Source organism: Chenopodium album, chromosome 23, assembly GCF_948465745.1.
Source record: "Chenopodium album chromosome 23, dcCheAlbu1.1, whole genome shotgun sequence".
NCBI classification, from domain to species: Eukaryota; Viridiplantae; Streptophyta; class Magnoliopsida; order Caryophyllales; family Amaranthaceae; genus Chenopodium; species Chenopodium album.
Genome location: NC_137856.1, coordinates 25,042,404 through 25,064,187, shown reverse-complemented (window position 1 = coordinate 25,064,187; position 21,784 = coordinate 25,042,404). Strand labels below are relative to the sequence as shown.

The following is a 21,784-nucleotide window of genomic DNA, read 5'->3' as shown; positions in this document are numbered from 1 at the left end:
TTTATGCGTGGGTACCTTTTTTTTGTGATTGATATTGGTTGTCGCTAAATTATTGTCTCAAATATTGATCGTCAGTTGCAAATATTTAGCGACTGCAAATTTGGTTTAGAGACTGATTGGTTAGTTGCAAAATCATTAATCTCGGTAGTCGCTAATCTGTCACAAATAATTAGTTTTGTAGTCGCAAAAATTTGTTTCGTAAGTAGTTGCTAATCCGTCGCAAAAAACATTAGTCTCAGTAGTCGCAAATCCATCGCAATTAAACTAGTCTCCGTAGTCGCAAAAGTTTAGTCTCGTAGTCGCAAAAGTTTGGTCTTGTAGTCGCTAATCCGTCGCAAAAGTAGTCTTAAAACATTGGTCTAAGTAGTTGCTAATCCGTCGCAAATATTTTACGACGGACAATAATTTAGTTGCTAAAATTTGAAAGTTAGTCGCTAAATGGTAGTTGCAAAGGCGTTGCAAATCCGTCGCTAAATTTGCGACTGTCCAAAAATTAGTCGCAAAAATGGATTTGCGACGAGGTCTTTGGCAACGAACCAAAGTAGTTGCAAATTCGTCGCAAATCCGTCGCAAATCCATTTTTGCGACGGATTTGCGACTACTTTGGCCGTCGCTAATTCACCTTTTTCTTGTAGTGTGAAATGAAGAAATCTTGAATCATCAACAATTCACCATGAATTTCTCTCTCTTCAAAACTAGAGTCTCTCTCTCTAAAAATGTGATCAAAAGTTCTAATTCTAATCTCTAATGATTATCTAATTCCTTCTCTAATCATTCTCTCTCTAAAAATAGAAGAAAAGACTATATATACAAAGGAAAAGTTGGTTAGATCGTCCAAAAATAGATCTCGGGATGCATGGGGGCACGGAGAAGGGTACGGACAGGGCACCTAGATAGGTGCGGCCGCGCCATGGCCGTGCGCGCCCGCACCTGGCTGTGTTTTCCTTCTCCCCTTCTTTGACCTTGATCAACCGTGTGCGCATGTCTAGGTGATGGTGATGAACATCAAAGTATGCAGTCTTGAAATGAGTATTTTGGTGGGTTTGTGGCAAAGATGACGCCCCCACCACATACGTTCACCGGTCTCTAGACTTGCCCCTTGAGTTCCTTCCAACTTGAAGCTCTAAAAGCTAACACAAGGCATCCATCATGATGAGAAATGTAGGATGGAAGCTCGGAAATCTTTGGAAACTCGATCACAACCTAAAAACAAACGAAAACAAACAAATAAAAGAGAAAAACAACGAATAAACAAAGAAATGCACAAAATAAAGAAACTAACTACGAAAAGCACAAACTAGTGAAATGAAGAGCAAAACTAAGAAAAACTAAGGAAAAGAGCTACAAAATGAAATGAAAATCATCCTAAAAGAGATCAAATGAGTGCTATAAATGTCATTCATCAAATTCCCCCAAGCTAAACTTTTGCTCGTCCTCGAGCAAAACAAAGCAAGAAAGAATAAGGATGAAAAACTTATTAAAAAGGAAAAAGAAAGATTCAAGATGGGAATGTACACTAAGACTCACTGTCGTAGGAATCACGATTGTTTTTAGCTACAACAAGCCCTTTAAACCCCAAAGTCGCCTATGAGGACGAGTGAGGTGTCGTAAGGGTGTCCTAAGAGTTTACCCACAACTCTCCACCAACATCAAAGAGGCAAAACCATAAAAAGAAAAGAAAAAGAAAAATGAAAACAAAACCTTTGCGAAATGGACTTACAAAGAGACTATAATGCAAATGAATGAAAATCTTTCTCAAGTAATCAAGGTGTGCACTTTTCTAGATATCTAAGGTTGATTGAAACATAGGGTATGCTAGGTATAGGAACTAGACATCACAATCCACGTTCATCCCAAACGATCTTACCGCGTTCTCCCCACTAGTCTCAAATCTCCCCTTAGTGAACATCCCAATGATTCCTCAAAGGAACCGGAAAAAGAGATTTATTTAGGCTACTCGACAATCTTGACTATGCATCCCCTTTCCTTAGGCAATGACCCATAATTCCCTCCCCCGAATAGTGACTCAACTTTCTAGGTCGAAAGGTCTTTCCCCAAGGTTGTAACGTAAGGCATAAAGGGTGAAGGTAGGATAAAATTTAAAATTTGGCAGTTTTCCTAAAAAGTGAAGCAAAAGAGTGATTAATCCTTAACAACACGATCAAGAAATCACCAAACAAAAACAACACCCCCAAGCTTATTTGAAGCTATACTCACAAGAAATATATACAAAAAGCGTAAACGCTTCTCCCCCAACCTAAAATGAAGCATTGTCCTCAATGCTTAGAAGGAGAAAAGAATACATCAAAATATTTTTGAATTTTCACTTTTTCAATTTTTTCTCTTTTTTATGTTTAAACATGCAATGTCCTTGCCTTTTTCTAGATTCGGACGGCTTTTTCAATAATGCAATTTATTTGTCCATGCCTTTTATGATTAAGGACGGCTTTTACTCAAACACTTGCCATTATTCACAAAGAAAACTTAACACAATCTTGCATTCATAAAAACCAAACATTCCAACTTCTCCACCACAAACTCCATCAAGTATGATCAAGTTACTTCACAAAAACCAAGAAAAGAAAGAAAATGTAACAAAAGGCCAAAGAACTAAAGATGTGGCTTGAAAAGAAGGTAATAGGCTCAAATGGTTACAAGAAGGCAAATGTAAACCCAAAAATAAAGATGAAATAAACTATCCTAAAAATGAAATAAACTATCATTTGCTTGGTTGCATTTGAACAAGGGTTCAAGGGTTGATGGAGAAGGAAAGAAGAATTGAACAAAGAAAAAGATGAAATAAACTATCCTAAAAATGAAAAATACCACCCCAAAAAATGTGCCTTTGTCCTCCCTAGATAGCTCGGTTTCGGGTTTAAGAATCATACATCAAGCTTTATAGATTAAGTTTGCATAGTCAAGGATCCACGCCGCTCATACAAAATAGGTTGAAGGCTTGAAAAACGATGAACCTTACATGGATGTAGCAAAAACTCACTAGTGGTGTCAAATCGACTATAGAGAGCAACTACCAAGCATGCCACAAACAAGTAGAATCCGGCTTCATGATCCTCCTAGTTCAAACCAACTACCCTAGCATACACCTATCCTAGAGCCAACCGAACATAGTCTCAAACCGTGCATACCTTTACCACCTAGGAAGAAAATCATGCAAAAGACAAAGTCCAACTCATAAAGAAACAAAAATGAAAATTAAGCCTCAAAATCAAACCACAAACAAAAATGAAAATAAAAGAAAATAAAAGGAAAAGAAAAAAATTAAAAGAAAAGAAAAGAAAAGGAAACATAGATAAAGGAGAATAGGAGAAAAGGACTAGAAAGCAAGTTAAACACATATATCCCAATCGACAAACAAGTAATCGAATGACAACATCGTCATCGATCCCATACACATTACGTGTTAACAAGCATTCATCCTCGAACCATTAAACTTCCCCTAAGCTAATCCTAATCTATGCAACCAAAGAAAAATAAAGAGAAAAATTAGAAAGGTATCACCGGACTATCCATGCTTAGCAAAATAAATGAGAGCAATATAGAAACCACCTTCGTTGCGTTCCAAGATCGTAAGCATCTTCAAAAAGCCAAGTGAGAAAGGGAAAAAATAAAAGAAGCTATAAACAAATGAAAGGGAAACTAAGCTAACAAAAACTATAAACAACTAACCAAAACTAGAACTAAACTATCAAAGAGTAAAAGTAAGAAAGGAAAGAAAAACTAAGCAAACAAGTAACCAACTATCTAACTAAAGAAACTAAACTAAACTACAAGATTTGGATTCAAGGGATTTGTATTAAAGGGTTTTGGATCAAAGGGATTTGGATACAAGGGAGCGAGAGCACAACAACATCATCATAATCAAATCATCACATCAACAACGTCAAATCAAGCACACCGGGCAAGCTATCAAGCAATAAGAGGACAAGAGACCAAGATAATAAAACTAACCAAACAAGAAGTGCGTAAAAACCATACAAGCAAACAAAGTATGTACACAACAACAAGTATTGGCAACCGAGTCATGAAATTAGTTCCCCCAAGCTAAACAATGATACATCTCAACATCCCAATAATAAAAAGCAAGCACATAAACATAAGGGATGGAGGCAAAAAGCACAAAAAGCTAGGGAACTAATGACCACTACCACTACCACCACCACTATCACTCGGCCCGGCCCCATTGGGGACATTGTTGCCCATGTGGTCATCGAAGGTTAGGGGTGGATAAGGATCCCAACCTTCGGTGAAACCATCGGGCCACCCATAATGCTCCTTGGAGTTATCTTGTTGCCAAGGGGCAAGAGGAGTGAAGTTCTCGGGTAAAGCAAGCTCGAGTGGGTGGTTAGGGTGTACATAGGGGTAGTTAGGATCACCCCTATAATCACACCTTCCGGGAGCTTTGTAATAATAATTTACCTTGCTCATCCGGGTAGAAGCGACGCTCGAAATCGGGCTCAAGAGGCCCCGGCCAATACGGGTGCCCATACGAAGGTATAGGAACTTGTTGGGGCGGAAAGTAAGGATAGTTAACCGGGGGAACAATGTTCCCGCGGTTAACTTCCGCTTCATATAATTGTTGTTGTTGTATAAACATACCTTGTTGCATCTCAGAAATACCTCTCATTTGGTTGTAGATAGCTTCAAAGTCTTGATCATACATCCCCTCTAAGCGGATTTGCAAACCGCTCATTTGGTTGCTTAGTGCCTCCAAATCGGCACTAGCAAAGGTAGATTGTTGCCCTTGTTGTTGTTGTGGAACTTGTTGTTGTTGTGGAACTTTTTGATGTTGTTGTTGTTGAGTTTCTTCTTCTTCTTCTTCTTCTTCTTCTTCTTCTTCTTCTTCCTCGGCCCCACTCCACCCTCTCCCCTTCATGCTGAAAAGTTAGCCTCCCCACCCCAAAACTCCCCCCCCACCCCACCTCGGAAAACAATGACTCGTCCTCTCCCACCCCTAAAACCTCCCCCCTTACATTCTTGCCCTGTAAAATGGCCCCTTCTCTTCCTCAACTCTTGAATCTGCTGCCCCTCTCTTCTCTTCCCCCACCTTCGAAATCACTTAGGGTGGGCGACTTCGAGAAAGTGGGAAGGTAGGGGGCGGTGACTGTTGAGGGTTGGGGATGGGGTGTTTTTCGGGGCATGGCATGCATGTCACGACGTAAAGGTTGAGAGAAGACAATATAGGAAGAAGCGTGATGTGCTAGAAACGACTTGGTGGTAGACTAATAGAGTATAAAAACATATTCTCAGTCTTAATCATTAGTTTAAACTTTTGGTTGAATTAGTTGGTCCGTTAACATGGTATCAGAGCTAGCGTTATACAAAGGTCACGAGTTTGAATCCTATCCACCCATCCTTTCAAAGTTGAATATTAAGCGCAGGGTAAGAGAGGGCCCATGCTGTATCCACACCTCAAGCCCAATAAGCTCTCGTATGAGGGGGCGTGATTGAGTATAAAAACATATTCTTGAGCCTCAACCATTAGCTTAAACTTTTGGTTGAGTTGGTCCTTTAACATAGACAGTCCTAAATAGAGCTTCGACGATTTTTTATCCAAATCTCGACGCCCAAAGTTCGATGGGGGAAGGAAAGAGATAAGGGTGGGGAGGGGTGGGGGTGGGGTTAGAAAGGGGTGGTTTTTTTTATTTTACCAGTTAACTAAGCTTGCGACGCGTGGCATTTTATAATTTGACAATTACCACCTTCTGTTATGTCCATTTTAGCAATTACCACCTTCTTTTTTTTTTTGAAAATTACCACCTTCTATTTTCAAAAACATCAAAAGTTACCACCTTCTTGCCCCTCTACTATCACGTGACGTCATTTTGGGCTCATTCTTTCTCTTTCCTCCCTATTTTCCTCACATTTCTCATTCATAACTCGATTCTCATCCCCCCTTTCACTTTTTTCCCCCCAAACAATCAAAAACACTTCAATTCACTCCACCAAATTAAAATTGACGAACAATTATTGGTGGTTTGGGGGATAAAAAATGAAAGGGGAGATGAGAATCCAAATAGGAATGAGAAATGTGAGGGAAATAGGGAGGAAAGGGAAAGAATGGGCCCAAAATGACATCACGTGATAGTTGGGGGCAAGAAGGTGGTAACTTTTGATGTTTTTGAAAATATAAGGTGGTAACTTTCAAAAAAAAAAATAGAAGGTGGTAATTACTAAAATGGACATAACAGAAGGTGGTAATTGTCAAAATTTCCTTAATATTTTAAAGAAATTACTGAAAGTTTACATTATTAATTAAAACCAAACTTTCCGATGACTAAGAATACTATTATTTATTTTGGTCGTATAACTTTTATTAGTGTATTAAAAACTGATAATGTAGTATGGTTGTGGCTAGGTCTGCTCATGAATTGGATATCTGAACCGAAATGTGATTTCGATTCGAATATTTGAATACTCGGATATCAAAACTGATATCCAAATCCAATCATCATAAACTAATATCCAGATCCGATCAAAAAATTTAGGATATTCGATGTCTGTATCCTACATTCGGATCTTCGGATTTCCATTATTCAATATTGATTAAAATTGATTATGATTATTTCTTAATTTTCACTAATTTATTGTTTTTTATAGCTAAGTCGTACAATATAATTTAACAATACATTAAGAATATTATAATAAGTTAATAGCATAGGATCAATTTCATATGGACATTTTAAAAAGTTTCATACTTCATATATTTCACTTTTCAACATTTATGTTTCGGATATCGGTTCTGATATACGACATCCAATATCCGAAAACTTTCAGTTATCGGATATCTAAAAGTTTGAAAATCAATATCCGTATCCGAACTTGATATCCACTTTTTCGGATCAGATATCTGATCCGAAATGAAAACTCAAATTGGACATTCAAAAATTCAAATTGGTTACGAATCAAATTATGGGATAGTTTTGTACATGCCTAGTCGTGGCCCAAAAATTTCCTCAAAATCATTAAATAATCAAATTAAATATGACATTAACTACAAGTGTACAAGTCTACAACTACCTCTCGAAAGGAAAAGAAAAAGTTTTCTTGGGATTGGATTATGCACATGTCAAAAAAAAAAAAAAAAAAAAAAAAAAAAAAAAATCAAAACAAGAGAGGAAAAGAAAGAAAAGATGTGAGCTGTGATTTGTTTTCACTAATTAGTACTCGTATATATATTTGGTCTTTGGTTGTACGATCTTCTAACAAGGCCTTTCTTTGTATCTCTTGGGCTGTGTCATTAGAATACCAAGTAAGAAAACAAGCAAAAATGACGAGCAAAGGCGAAAAATTCCCTCCACAATCTCAGGATTCTCAACCAGGAAAGCAATACTTGATGAATCCACTTCCAAAATCTGTTAATCCTCAGTATAAACCATCCAAAAAGCTTCATGTAAGACGTACAATTTTTTATACAATATTTCAGTTTCATTTATCATTTTAATGATATTTCTTTTATCATCATGTTATTCATGTACTCATGATGTTAATTAAATATTAAATATGGAACTTGTTCTGCATCACTCCTAATGTGGCCTACAACATAAAAAAAAAAAAAAAAATAGTGGTAATTCAATTTATTTATTCTTTCTTTTTTTTTTTCGTGTTTTAATCACCTATATATCAAAATTTATCTTTGTTTATGTCCAACTATAATCAACAATTATGGACCAATATGTAAAAACAGGGAAAAGTAGCATTAGTAACAGGAGGCGATTCAGGGATAGGAAGAGCAGTTTGTTACTACTTTGCACTCGAGGGCGCAACCGTGGCATTCACATATGTTAAAGGGCCAGAGGATAGAGATGCCGAAGATGCCTTGGCTTTGATAAGAGAAGCGGCCAAAGAAAACGATGCAGGTGAACCTATTGCCATTCCAGCCGATCTTCGCCTAGGTGAAGATGAATGCAAGAGGGTGGTTGATAAGGTGGTTAGCCACTTTGAACGAATCGATGTCTTGGTGAATAACGCAGGAGTAGCATACTATGCTGAGAGTATCGAAGATATCACAGAGGAACATCTAAGGATGTCATTTGAAATCAACTTCTTCGCCAGTTTCTTTTTAGCAAAGTAAGTATTATTCCATTAATTATTTACAAGCCTAATCTAGGTAAACGATTGTTATTTGAAACAATAATTCACTAATCGAGTATAAGAACAATTGTATTATGACCACTTAACTAATCTTAATATCTTATCTATCTATTCGTAGATTTTAAGAATAGAAACGTGTTATAATTTGTCAAGAGCATAGGACCACTAAGGTCCACTGCCAACTAGTTTGTGGTACCACATGGGGTCTACCCCCATGTTTGTATAGAAATTAAATTTCAATCCAAATCTAAATCAAATTAAATTGCTAAATTCATTTTTTTTCTAATTGGATTGGAGGATCAAATTGAATTTACTTTTTATTAAATAAATTGTAATTTAAGATCGGATTATATTGAACAGATTTGTATCCAAATAAACCAAATTGTCCGGACTTCTCTTAGTTCGTTCCTATTTTAATTTTCAAAAATACACTTCCGCTCCCCTAAGATTCACTTTTTTGAAATGATATACACCTTCTGTTACTTTTTGATAGTCCCTTATGGACAAATTTTAGTCCCAAAATGTTCACCCCATTTGCTTTTTTCAACAACCACTAATATTAATTTTTTACCAAAATTCCCTCCAATTTACAATAATATTTGTGCAAATTTAAATTTTCCATGTAAATTTTGTTTTCTCATGTACTTTAATTACTTTCTCTCTCTACTTTTTTGTATACCCAATGTCAATTTATTTTTTCAATGTACTTTTTCCATTCTTATTTGTGTTTATTAATTCCCGTGAAAAATGTCCATAAGAGACTATCAAAAGGGGACGGAGGGAGTAGTATTTAAATTGAATGATTGATGGTCTTAATTTATTTTTAACTGGTTCTTTGCCCGAGTAACGTTTGGATATTTAGTGAAAAATTATAAACTTTATATTATCATAGATGAGACGTGTTAATATAAAGTATTTTCATTTTTTGTAGTTTGCTAACAAATTATGAATTAAAATTTGAGTTAAAATCCCTTTTTCAGTAAGAAATGAAGAATTCATTTTATAAATTAACCAATGAAGATGTAAGGGAATATAATATTCTAATCTTATTAATATATAATTAAAACTTGGCAAATTTGTTAGAAAGATACTTATATGTTTACTTTTGTGCGAAAAAGGACCCTAATTATATGTTTAAAGTGGTGAATAAGGTCCTTATAAGTTACGTTTGTTGTGAGGAAGGACTTTGACGTCGGAATATGGTCATTGACTTTACTTTTACGATGTTGACCATCAGGCATATGGCATGTGATGTTTTTAAGGAAATGACATTTTTAAAATATAACGTACATGTGACATGATGGTCAATGCTGGGAAAGTTAATTCAGCGGTCATATTCCGTTGTCAAGTTTCCTCCTCACAACAAAAGTAACTTATAAGAACCTTTTTCACCTCTTTGAACATATAAGTTCCTTCTTCACAAAAAAGTAAACGTATAAGTATCTTTTAGACAAATTTTCCTTAAAACATTTTTAGTTTGGTGATTTTTTATTTGCAACAATAAATATCAGTTGAATTAATTTAGAAATTTAAAGGGTAAAAAATTACTAATTTACTTGACTTTATTTATTTATTTATTTATTTTTTTTTGATCTTTTTTATCAGTTATCTAACTTTTTCTTATTTATTTATAAAGCAAAGAAAAAAAAATACTTTGTTTATTTAAAGTTGTTGCTATTGTTCTATTTTTGGAGTTATTTATTACTCCCTCGGTTCACATTAGTCTCAATTACATATATCGATGCAAATCTTTGATCGCAAATATCTTTAATCTTACACTAGTAAAAATTATACTTAATTAGATATTAATAAAGTATCCATTGAGACGAATAAAACTAGCTCTTATATGACTATGTTTATCCTTCCAAAAGAGAAATTTAGAAGATTCCCTCTAATTTTTCTTACTCAATTAATGGGAGTATTAAAGAAAATTTGGATTAAGAATTAACTCTTATCCAAATTAGAAGAAACTATTCAACTTTATCTAATTTGTAATGGATTGATTTGGTGTTGGTAGAATTTTGGAATATATTGACTTGAAATCAATAAAAACCGAATATTATTTGGATGGGTTTGGATGAGGCCCTAATTCAAACCTAAGTCCAAATAAACACCCCTATACCCATAAATCAGGGGTGTATTATTTGGTTTGATGTAAAAGTTTTTCACAAAATCAATAACTTTCTTCCATTTTCTCCATTTCCTTTGATTTGTGAAAGGGTGATAAAACAATTTCTCAATGGTGAAAAATTGTATTCTTTAGGGTGGAAAATATTTTTCGTTATAAAAGAAGAAAACCCACATTTTCCCCTTCTCCTTACCTCCTTTTTACTTTCCTCTCATCCATCTCACTACGCTCCCAATTTAATTTCTCTTATAAATTATTTTGTAAGAAAGCTAACAAAAAAAATATATATATATATGAAAAATCAATTCCTTTGATAGTTTTAAAGATAATAAACCATCATATCACCATATATAGTAGTGTTTTCAGATCACCTCTTCGTTACGAGATGATGCTAATGAAATTTAATCCCTGAAGGCACTCCGTAAAGCATATGAAAGAAGGAAGCAGCATCATCAATACAGCCTCTGTCACAGCATACGCCGGTGGCGATACATTTCTTGACTACAGCAGCACCAAAGGAGCTCTTGTAAGTTTTACCAGAAGCCTCGGTCTCCAACTCATCAAACGAGGAATTCGAGTAAATGGGGTAGCACCAGGCCCCATTTGGACTCCCATTCAGGTTGCTTCTTCAGTGCCTGTTGAACAGGTTGTGAATTTAGGTTCATATGCGCCTATGGGTAGAGCAGGCGAGCCATTTGAACTCGCTCCATCTTATGTATTTCTTGCAAGCAACGAGTGTTCATCCTATTTCACAGGCCAAGTCCTCCATCCGAATGGTATGCATGTTGTGCTTGTTCATTGCATCATTTTATATACTACGTATATGTTTTTGAAATTATTGTCGTTCCACATCTATAAATATAAAACTCGTACAGCTGCCTAACTAGTTTATGTTTCAGGTGGAGAGGTCATTAATGGATGATCAAGGTACATGAATACCAGAGTTTACGCCTATGTTCAAACATAAAATAAATCTATGCATGCTAGAATGCTATAACAAGATACCTAAATTTAAGATATGGTTCGTTGTGACTGTGGTTGGCCTTCCGATTCAGGATGCTTATGGTTAGCTATTCAACACAGAAGGCAGCAGCTGCTTCGTCTATATGGTTGGTGTTTACTTTGGCCTTGTATGTGTGATTGTTATCCATTCAAAACATCCTTTTAATGAATGCAGTATATTTATGTATTATGTATACTCCATGAACCTTGATACGAAGTATATAATTAAATAAAATGGGTTACTTTTATATGTTACCCTTATATTTACTTCTTACTGCTATTTGTTTTGTTGGGCAAACAAAGAAAAAATATATATCACTATTGGTAGTAGACTAGTAAGCTAGGATGCGAAAACATATTAATTTAAAATATTCAAAATGTAAGTTGAGTTGCGCACTTGCGCGGTCGAGACTAGTCCCAGAAGTAGCTAAGCCGTCCTAGACTCGAAGCAACATTTTAATTGGGGAGAAGTTCATAGTAGCAATTCACCTAAAATTGCTTACCACATCAGATTGAATATTTCATTGAAATAATTTTATTGACCTAGTAATTCACCCGATTTCCTGATGGCATTTTACAAACAAGTTGCAGATCAAGCATGGGATCAATGAGTTAAAGATAACGCCAAGAGGAATACTGGCAACATGGCTTCAGACTGGAACTATATATTAAGTGCAAGGGTGTATAATTTTCGAATGAGTAGACAATCATCACTTATTGTTACAACAGCAGTCATCATTATATGAAACCCAGTTACAAGTCAAAATAAAAATTCCATCAATTTTAGACATATATACTTATCAGTTAGAGCACAACTGACAAAAACAGGCAATTCTGTGGAAACAAAAATAAATTACCACCTGCAGGACGCAGGAACCAACAAGAGTAGATTGGCCTCCTTGATAGACGTCTCTTGCAACGGTAAACAATATCTCTGAAAGCCAAGTATTTGCTAACTGCACCTCAATGCATCCGATAGAAGCATGCTCCCACAGCATCAATTACCTCTCTGCAGGGCACAGAAATCACTGAGTTCATAATTTAAAACTAGAAGATTGCCTGCCTCATTACAATCAGCAGTCATGCCTGTTTCAGCAAACACCATGATAGCGGTCTTAGCACTACATGTATAAGGTTCTTTTAATCTTAAAACAAAGTCAAAATCAGAATACATGACGTCCACATAACAAATAGAGCATACAGAAAACAAAATAGTCATCCTAATGAATGTCCTCATAAAACAAATTGGTTCTGTGGGTAACAAGACCAAATTTACAATGATAAACAAAAAGTAGGGGTTACACACACACACACACACACATGTCGACTACATTTATATCTTATGGCAGTGTATGGTTAATAGAATAATAGATAAACTTTGCTATACAAAGAAGCTTCAATTATTCAGAAATCTGTAACGACAGCAAAAGAGGATAAAATTAAATTAACCATACCAGCATAGATTATCACAACAAAAAACCTAGTGAACGTACCAATAGAATGAGATGAAGAGAGTAGGACACTATCTTCTCCCCGCAAATATTGAAATTGCTACTACTAAACAAAAAACATACAATTAAGACATTTATAATTATACTACTAATTATGTGTGTCTTTTACTTCTTACAAAGAGACTTAGGGTTTAGTGATTATCACAAGAATCAAGTTTCAGGGTGCAATTATGCATGTCAGACATATTAATAAATGGAGTTCAGTGATGTAGTTAGTGTGCAGAGCTGCAGACTTAGCAAAAACCTTCCTATGACTCAACCTAAGAATAAAAAAAATAGACCCTCACAGCCTCACTGCTGGCATACTCATATATCTTATTGTTAAAATTAGTTATATATGTATATATGTATGTAAACCCAAGTTACGCCCTTTACTCATAACCAGTCATATATAGGGCATTTTCAACCACTGGTATCCTTCATAGGTGCATGAGCTTAACTTAGATACTATAACCATCACCAGGAAAATCCTAATAGACACTATTAGCAACCGAGATTTAAAACACACAACTCTTGCCATTTTAAGTTAGAAAGCTATCTTTGTTTCCTTGTCCTTCATTTACCAATAAAAATGCTTGCCGTGAGTAGAATACGAATTATCAGACTTGCCACATGTTTTTAGAGCCTAAACATAATGCATAACGACAAGTGCATGCAAGTAAAATTTAACATCGATTGCTCCAGGCAATCAATTAAGCAACCTCAATAAAATCATAAATGCTATTAGCTCTACTGGAAAAAAGGGCCTATTAACACATAATCATGTTCTAGAGAATTAAATCTGAAATTGATGTCTAGTTCATCCAATTCTCAGTGTCTCACCCCTCATTTATCATTTAGATTATTAAACATACAAGACAATTACATCATCAAAACAGAGCAACATGCAAGATAATATAGGGTTGCTCATTACAGTCTAGGAAAGGATGTTTCAATAATTGAACATTTAGGGATGAAAAACTTGTTTCAATCAATGTAGATTAGTTAAGGACTTCTTTCAATTTAGCACGTATTTCAATCACAGTAACAGAATACAGAGCAGAATAACATGCATGTTTCCTGCTGATCATTTCAGCAATTATAATTTGATTTATTACACTCTAGGGAAGGAAAATATTTGCCTCCTACTTTGTGTGCACATCAGAAAACTTTTCCTATTGTTTAGTGAGCATATACAATTTAAGTTTACTTCAATTGAACAGGCATTATGTTGTTTTTGGAAGATAATGAAACGAACTATAGTTTTTACAGAAGGATTGCAAATGATAAATGGTTTTTCTATACTCAGAAAACACAATCTAGCAGCTGCAAAATAAAGACGAGAACTTTACTAATATACATTTTGGAATGAAAATAACAAACCTCTGTGTATGAAACTTCTTTATGGCTTGAAATAGGGCTTGTAGCCTGGGATTTTTCATGCAAACTTAAATTTCCTTCTGAATCCATACGATTCTCCCGAGAGCTTGCTATAATATGATCTAACACCCCTTTTCCCTTAGAAAAAAAGTTTGAGGTCTCCCCACCATGACTAAGAGCTCCACTAGCCTGTGTGTTCCGTTTGGATTTGAGGTCTAGACGGTCAATCATTCGTGCAACACCAGCAATGCTAGAGGTCATCTCTCTCTGAACTCCTTTACTAAGTTCCTTAACAGAACTATTACGAGCAAGAAGCTTTTCCCTAAAACCTTGGGTACCTTTTGAAATTGAATCCTTGTACCTAAGAGCAAAAATTGAGCTCAAACGGCAGTTGGCAAAATTTTTAATGCATGTCCAAACAAAATTACATTGTAATGCCTATTCAAATTACAAAAATAAAATAAAATAAATTATATATAATGATAGGTCCCAAATGTTTACCTGGCTGAGGCTGCAGAAAATTTGGATTTTATTGACTCTGAAAATGCAAGTAGCTCAGATGACTTTGGTCTTTGAGTACACTCGGGTGATTGGCTTTGAGGGGGTCTGAGAGTTGGAAATTGAACTCAACCAATGAGAAAGTAATCACTTGAATGAATAAGAATGCAGGTCTAATCCAATATAAGGAAAAAAAAAAATCAAGAATTGATTTTTCAATAATTTTATCCAGGTCATGCATGTAAAATACCGAGTAACAGACACCATTTCAAATATGAAAACCAGTTGCAGGCAATACCTAGAAGGCTGGTGAGGAACTCTCCTTGGAGCAGAGACTGAAAAATTTACAGCTGATGGGCTTGCTGATATAGGGCGCTGAGAGCTACTAGCAATGGGTGAACTGCTGCCGGGTGAACCATAAGCAGAACTACACTCATCAGGACTATTTGGATGCAAAGTTAATTCACTTAGACGAGATGCAAACATAAAATCTGGAGAAGGACTTCGTTCAGAAGATCTTTGCCTCCCATTTCTATGGGCTTGCCGAGCACGGCTCATCATAGCAGCCAAATGTTGCATCATACGCTCATTGAAATCAGAGTCATCTGTCCAATGAGACCCCTGAAAGAATGCATTGTCATATTAGTGATTTCAGGATAACGAAGCCAGGTGTATGAAAAGCCTACAAGCTGGAGCTTATTACTCACATATGCAGAATCTGACTCTTGATACTGATGAGAATAATCAGTTCTATTATTCGACAATCGCCTTGTCCTAGCATTCCTTTCAATCGCAGCAGCAGCTAGAAGCTCTTGGCTATCAACACAAACAAGTTAAAGTCGCAAACATGAATAGACCAGGAACATCAAAGCCTGAAACAAAAATCAATCATCTACCTTGCAGAGTCCTTCAAGGCAAGATCCTGCCAGCAAATCGGGCATTCTTTACTCCTCTGAGACCTAGAAACACAAAAGCCACATGATTACAATGTGAAGCAATATTATCCTAAAACAATACAACACTCCAATTCCAAAAACGGAAAGGTAAATATACCATTCAAGTATGCAATGCAGGTGATACTCGTGTTTGCAAGTCGTCACCTATACAAAATAAACCAGCAAAAATGTATTATTTTCAGAAATCAATGGTCTTAACCAACTCCAACAATGATCATACAAGAAAAATAAGATGAACAACTACAATCAGACAATGATGTCGGGTCGAATAATCGAATTTATCGATCAATCAGTATAAATACTTTAACAATTAGACCAAACGATTGGTTTTCAACAAAGCTACAAAATCATCTATCAGAATTTCTCAACAGCATTTACAATTCGAATAGAAAAACTCAAAAGGCAATAAAATTCAGAATGCTGTACAAAAACTTACAAATTCTGGACTGAACATGCAATCTAATTCAATAACGTGTTCAAAATCAGATGAACTATAGTCAACATTTTAGTAATCAAAGTCAAAATTCAGTCGTCATCTCTCGATCATCAAAATTACAACTCCAGCACAAAACAAATTCGCCAATAAACAAATTCTCCAAAAAAAACAAATATCAATGACTAAAATCAAACATCAAAACAAACCTAAATTTCAATTTAAGAACAAAAAAAGTAAAAATGAGAAAAATAGGAGTTTAGGGAGATCGAAGCATACAGAAGCAGGATCATGAAGAGAGAAAGGCTCAAGGCAAATACTACAAGCGTCTTCAAAATCATCGTCAACGGCAGCAGAAGAAGACGATCCAGATGATGATGAAGGTGCCGCCATTGATGTACACATGGTGAGAGATTCTTTGGCCATCGAAAATTCCGCCATTGATGGAAAACCTTGAGCTTGAGGAGAGAGAAAGAGGAGAGAGAGAGAGGAGAATGAGAGGAATAAGAAGAGATGAAGAACCCTATGAAGGGGATATGGGGGGGTTGAAGAGGAGAGAGAGAGAGCGGGAAGAGTGAAGGAGTCAAAAGAGGAAGAAAAGAATAATAATGAAGGAAGCGGAAAAGGGAGGAAATAGGAGAAATGAAATGAAATCTGATCCTATTCAGACGTGACGGTTGGGAGATTCACCGATTCTTTTCCCTGCTCTTTTGCCTTTTCTTACTTCTTCTCTTTGATTTTTATTTTGGTTTCTTGTTCAATGCCTACAACTGTGCTTCTAGACGTTGCCATGGGTTGGGCATACATGGGTTAGTACGGGGGAGGGCCGATCAGACACGGTACTAAATTGGCTCGACTTAGTATAAGGCCATGGGTTGGGCATACATGGGCTAGTACGGGGAAGGGTTGATCAGGTACGGTACTAAATTGGCTTGACTTAGTACAAGCTTGCCATGAGTCTAGCATAGCATGAGAGCTACGTCGATGGAACATGGGCTACGTCTTGAGTTGTTTTCAAACTTTGGCACAAGCATAATGAACAAACCTACATGATGGTGTCGCCATTTCAGCCTATTTAAAAAAAAAAAAAAAATATGATGATTTAAAGTTACTAGGGGACCCAATGACATGGCACGTGGACAAGTTTAATTTAAGGCTCCGTTTATGAAAGATTGACACATGATTAAGGGCCTGTTCATATTTACTGAACTGAACTGAACTGAACTGATTGGAGTTGAACTGAACTGAACTGAACTGATTGGAACTGAACTGAACTGAACTGAATTGAGCTTAAATGAATATTTTATGTGAGAGGGAAATTAAAAGCTGAACTGAACTGAACTGAACTGATTGGAACTGAACTGAACTGATTGGAGCTAAACTGAACTGAACTGAACTGAACTGAAATTAAGTAAATATGAACAGGCCCTAAAACAACATAAAATATTGTTGAGCACGACATAAAATATTTTTGAATACTTGGGCTTGCGCGGCTTAGTTGTACCTAGCTCTATGTGCACCTGTAACAAAAAAAAAATTAAAAAAAAATCACTATGTTGTACTCTCTACGTTTTAAATACTTGCTTCACTTTTCATTTTCGATCGTTTTAAATACTTGCTTTATTTTCTTGTTTAGGAAACCTTTTACAATATTTAATTCATTTTTCTCAACTAGTGGACCTAATACAAATCATATTCTCTCTTCTCCAATTCTCTCGACTACTTTTGCTTTTTACAAGTTTTTATTCTTCCACCTATCCCACTACCTCCATATTTTATTACTTTCTCCAATTTCTCCTAAAATTTCACGCATGAAAAAATGGAACAAGTATATAAAAACTGAGGGAGTATATACTGGTATGTTGGGTTGTACTATAAACATATTACACCATACAATGAAGAATGGTGTTAGGCCAATTTTTGTTATATTGGAATCCTTTATTATATATAGCTTATATATATTAAATGATTTTAAAATAAATAAACACTTGAATAAAAAAATAAAGTAAAAATAGAAATAAAAAAACCGCTCCCTAACCTCTCTCTTCTCTCCTCTCTTCTAAACGGCTAAACCCTAACCTCTGTTGTTAAGTTTTGAAGGGACTTCCATCAAATCTTACCGATGGAAAGTCCCATTCTTACTTTTTATTGGCTTACAATAATGGTTCATTCGCTTGAGAGGAATTTATCATCCTTTGAAAAACAAGGTTATTTGATCTATTTCGAAATACAAGGTTTTTTCAATCTCTTTCTAAATACAAGGTTTTTTCGATCTCCTTTGCAAGACAAGGTCTTTTTATCTCTTTTAAAAGTCAATGTGTTCTCTATGCTTGGAAAAGTCTCAAGGTTATGCAGAGCTACGATTGATTTGATTGCTCTTATTGAGGTTACGAAATTATCACAAGAAATTTAAATTTCTTCACCATAAAATTACGAAGCAACAATGGATTCACTCAAAAAGTTGAATAAGACAACAAATCGAGAATGTGCCGAATTGTTATATTTATTTATTTGGATTCTTAGTCCTTCCCAAGTTAATTCTTATTTGATTTTGTTGAATCTATTTCCTTTGTCATTAATTGTCAATTGTACATGTCATATGACATTAATCAATGAAAATCAGTTTCTTTTGGATTTCTATGGTTTATTTTTTCTCGGTGTGATTATCTAATGTATCATAGACATGGTTCTTTGAGTAAGTAAATTATAACATTGGCCCATATTTTTATGTAAAAATCTATATCTATATTATTATTAAAACTCCAAGACAAGGAGTGCCATTTTGCCATTTGTCAATTCTTTTTTGTCATTTCACCACATCACTTTAAATTTTTTGCCATGCCACTTTTGCAATTATATTTAAATGTGCTTGATTTACACCTTACAATAATGATCAATTAAATATTGATTCTAAATTTAAAGAAAGAGAAGGTGTTACTTGCAAACCAATAGACTAGCCATTATTAGTATTTAGTTTGGTCACAATTGTGAAGATGAATAATTAAAATGTTTTAAAATTGGTTTGACCCATTTAATTTGCAAAAATATGTAACCAATATGTATTCAATATATTTATCCCTAAAAATTAGGTATCTAAGGAAATGATACACTAAACGGGCAAATCTCTTGGAGAAACATTTTACTTGGGCCAGTATTGAGTTAGGTAAGTATATGTTTACGCTACCTTACTTGGAATGCAATGGATATATTTTGCATACTTAACTCATATTTTTACATATTTAATAAATCACTCTGAAATTAATTATGGGCTATATATGTTTTAAGCGATAAGTAGCATTTTGGTTCGATGATTGTGTAATATGTAGGATTTGATATATTTTAATAAGAGATTCCATTGGTTGATTTTCTTTATAGTTCACTCAAAGCTCTCAAAGTAAGTGCGTGTAAATTTTTTCATTATTCACTACGTATTCTCAGTGGTTAAATATTGGTTTGATGATTCATTTGTGCATCCAATTTGAAAACAATACTACATTTTTTTTAAAAGAATATAATGCATATAATTATTTGTCATGTACGTAATTGAATACGAAGAAGATAAACAAGCCCGGGGCATTGCCCGGGTCACTAACTAGTTATGATATTAAATTTTAGGGTTTTTTTTAATACGGTAACCATATGCCTTTTTCTTTTGGATATTTACACGCTGTAAGCTTTTAATACAATTAGTTAATCAATATTTACCTTATCGTTATCCTACTGTTAACGGTTTCCGCCTTATTGATTCAATCACCTTCAGTGGTTAGTGGAGCCCACTCTCCACCTATTAATATTTTTACTTGTGTTGCGTGCTGAAAAATGTTTGGGTCATTTTGTTCCTTTTAGATCCAAAATGAGTATATATTTGACAAAAAATAACGTAAATGTCTCATTTAGCATATATTTAAAAAATATCTCAATTTGTATGTCATCACATTATTAGCAGCAGAATTTGCTCGATTAAGATTTTGAATGTCATTTAGTTCTTACAGGACAAATTGAACTAAAATCGACAATGAAATAACACAATTGCTTTGTTTTACGTGTCAATTGCGTTAATTCTTTACTATCCTTATAATCGATAACAGAACTCAAAACTTGACCCATAATAAGATGGTTACTTAATGAATTCACTTGTATTTTTAGGAGAATGGTGAAAAATGGCTTGCCATTTATGATTTATCTTTGTCAACGTCAACGTTGAGGTTTGAAATGTCAAAAAAGAATCGAAAAAAAATAAAAATAGTGTCCTTGGTATCAAATTGTTGGCATGCACGACTAGTGCAACAACCCCACTATCTCTATTACTACTATTAGTAATTAGTAATACTTGCACTCATGTCATCATGAAATTCATTGAATTATCCTCATTTTTTATTTGTATGCTACTTACTTGTATATGTTATATTATTATGTTGGACACCCACTCCAATTAAGTGCTAGTGATTAACAAGGCCAAAAGAGGTTTAGTTGCCTTCAAAGTTAATTAATTAAAGAAATTGGAATGTAGGGAAAAAGTTAAACACGTTGAAGGGGGTGTCTTCATAAAACTTTTAAGTGAATCATAATGTAACATTTATCCTACATTAGTAACATTACTTGCTTAACTGGTTTTTTTTTTATTAATTTTTTATTTATATTTTTATATGCCGACCGATGATTAAGGAAGATACTCTATGTAGCTTAGAATAATCTTAAGTCATGAATTTATAATTAGTATAAGCTAATAACACACGGTCATATAGATGAGATCATTGATTTGTGTCTTTTACAAAGATATGAAATAGTTTTGAATTAGAATTGTGTCCTTATATTGTTGGATTTGTCCAGCCGACTTGTGTAGACTAATAATTCTAATTTTAGACCAATTAGTTGTTGGTGTAATGGTGATTGGGAGTAGGGGTGAGCAAAAATTCTGGGTACCCGAAATTGGAACCGGAACCGATTAGGAACCGGCGGGTCCGGAATTGGGATTAGACCCGGTGGTTCCAATTCCGGGTAATAAATTAAGGACCTGGTTATATAACCAATTCCAATTCTTAACTTTTTGGAACCGGACTCGGTTGGGTACCCGGTTACCCAATATATACTAAACTAAATAAATTTAAAATAATAAAATATGTTGAATGTATTTAATTTGTAAAATAAAAAAGTATTATTAATACCTAACATGAATACAAATAGCTTTATGCATATATAAATATAAGTATTAAACATTAAAAATGATCCTAACTAAAATAAAAATTATAATTAGTATTATATTTTAATAATTACATACGTAAGTGGGTACCCGGAACCGGAACCGGTACCCGGTGGTTCCAATTCCAATTCCTAAATTTTAGGACCCGGTTAAACCAATTTCAATTCCGGTTCCGAATTTTAGGACACGGTTCCAACCAATTCCAAGTCCGGGTCCTAAAATTTTGACCGGGTACCCAGTTTGTTCACCCCTAATTGGGACTACACTTGGTAAGGAGGACCCGTGTTCGATCCCCCACAACAATTAGGAGGGGACTGGAACCTAACTACCCAAAACTGATCCCGAATCCGGATTAGTCCAAAGGGTGAACCGGGTAGAACACCAAAAAAAAATAATCTAATTATAGGCCCACCTTAGCATTTTAAAATCAATTAATCTACATTTAATGAAATTTGTAAGTGTTTAATTTGTTATTGTAAGGAAATTATAAATATTTAACTGAATGATGCGATTTTTGTGTGGCTGGCCACACCATGGCCACTTGTAAAATAACAAAGTAATCTCTATAACACTAACCTGGTAACC

The 21,784-nt window shown here is 34.9% G+C and overlaps 2 protein-coding genes across 4 annotated transcripts; one reads left to right on the top strand and one right to left on the bottom strand.

Annotated features, from left to right (window-relative positions):
- The first annotated feature begins 7,032 nt into the window (after positions 1–7,032).
- Positions 7,033–11,503, top strand: LOC145608467 (glucose and ribitol dehydrogenase-like). 2 transcript variants are annotated; one of them, XM_081664081.1, is made up of 5 exons: positions 7,033–7,153; positions 7,263–7,411; positions 7,706–8,088; positions 10,655–11,016; positions 11,140–11,503. In XM_081664081.1, exons 2-5 carry the CDS (start codon positions 7,289–7,291, stop codon positions 11,160–11,162), a joined length of 891 nt encoding a protein of 296 aa, XP_081520207.1. In that variant the 5' UTR covers positions 7,033–7,153; positions 7,263–7,288; the 3' UTR covers positions 11,163–11,503. The 2 variants fall into 2 exon arrangements, with proteins under 2 accessions (XP_081520207.1, XP_081520206.1); XM_081664080.1 differs by having other exon boundaries at positions 7,077–7,411.
- A 382-nt stretch (positions 11,504–11,885) lies between these two features.
- Positions 11,886–16,684, bottom strand: LOC145609002 (E3 ubiquitin-protein ligase RHF1A-like). 2 transcript variants are annotated; one of them, XM_081664580.1, is made up of 8 exons: positions 16,279–16,684; positions 15,664–15,710; positions 15,507–15,569; positions 15,318–15,426; positions 14,909–15,231; positions 14,614–14,718; positions 14,116–14,473; positions 11,886–12,328 (listed from the first exon to the last, which is right to left on the bottom strand). In XM_081664580.1, the coding sequence occupies exons 1-8, from the start codon at positions 16,438–16,440 to the stop codon at positions 12,323–12,325; spliced, it is 1,173 nt and encodes a 390-aa protein (XP_081520706.1). In that variant the 5' UTR covers positions 16,441–16,684; the 3' UTR covers positions 11,886–12,322. The 2 variants fall into 2 exon arrangements, with proteins under 2 accessions (XP_081520706.1, XP_081520705.1); XM_081664579.1 differs by having other exon boundaries at positions 11,886–12,251.
- Positions 16,685–21,784: the final 5,100 nt, after the last annotated feature.

What these genes read in the sequence shown, in the direction of transcription:
- LOC145608467 (XM_081664080.1), top strand. Translation starts at nt 7,079, where the DNA reads ATGCACATGTCAAAAAAAAAAAAAAAAAAAAAAAAAAAAAAAAATCAA. An exon ending in GCCAGTTTCTTTTTAGCAAA is followed by an intron (nt 8,089 to 10,654) that starts GTAAGTATTATT and finishes TAATCCCTGAAG; the next exon opens with GCACTCCGTAAAGCATATGA. An exon ending in CCAAGTCCTCCATCCGAATG is followed by an intron (nt 11,017 to 11,139) that starts GTATGCATGTTG and finishes TTTATGTTTCAG; the next exon opens with GTGGAGAGGTCATTAATGGA.
- LOC145609002 (XM_081664579.1), bottom strand. Translation starts at nt 16,440, where the DNA reads ATGGCGGAATTTTCGATGGCCAAAGAATCTCTCACCATGTGTACATCA. An exon ending in CTCTTCATGATCCTGCTTCT is followed by an intron (nt 15,711 to 16,278) that starts GTATGCTTCGAT and finishes TATTTTGTATAG; the next exon opens with GTGACGACTTGCAAACACGA. An exon ending in GTTCCTCACCAGCCTTCTAG is followed by an intron (nt 14,719 to 14,908) that starts GTATTGCCTGCA and finishes TCCAACTCTCAG; the next exon opens with ACCCCCTCAAAGCCAATCAC.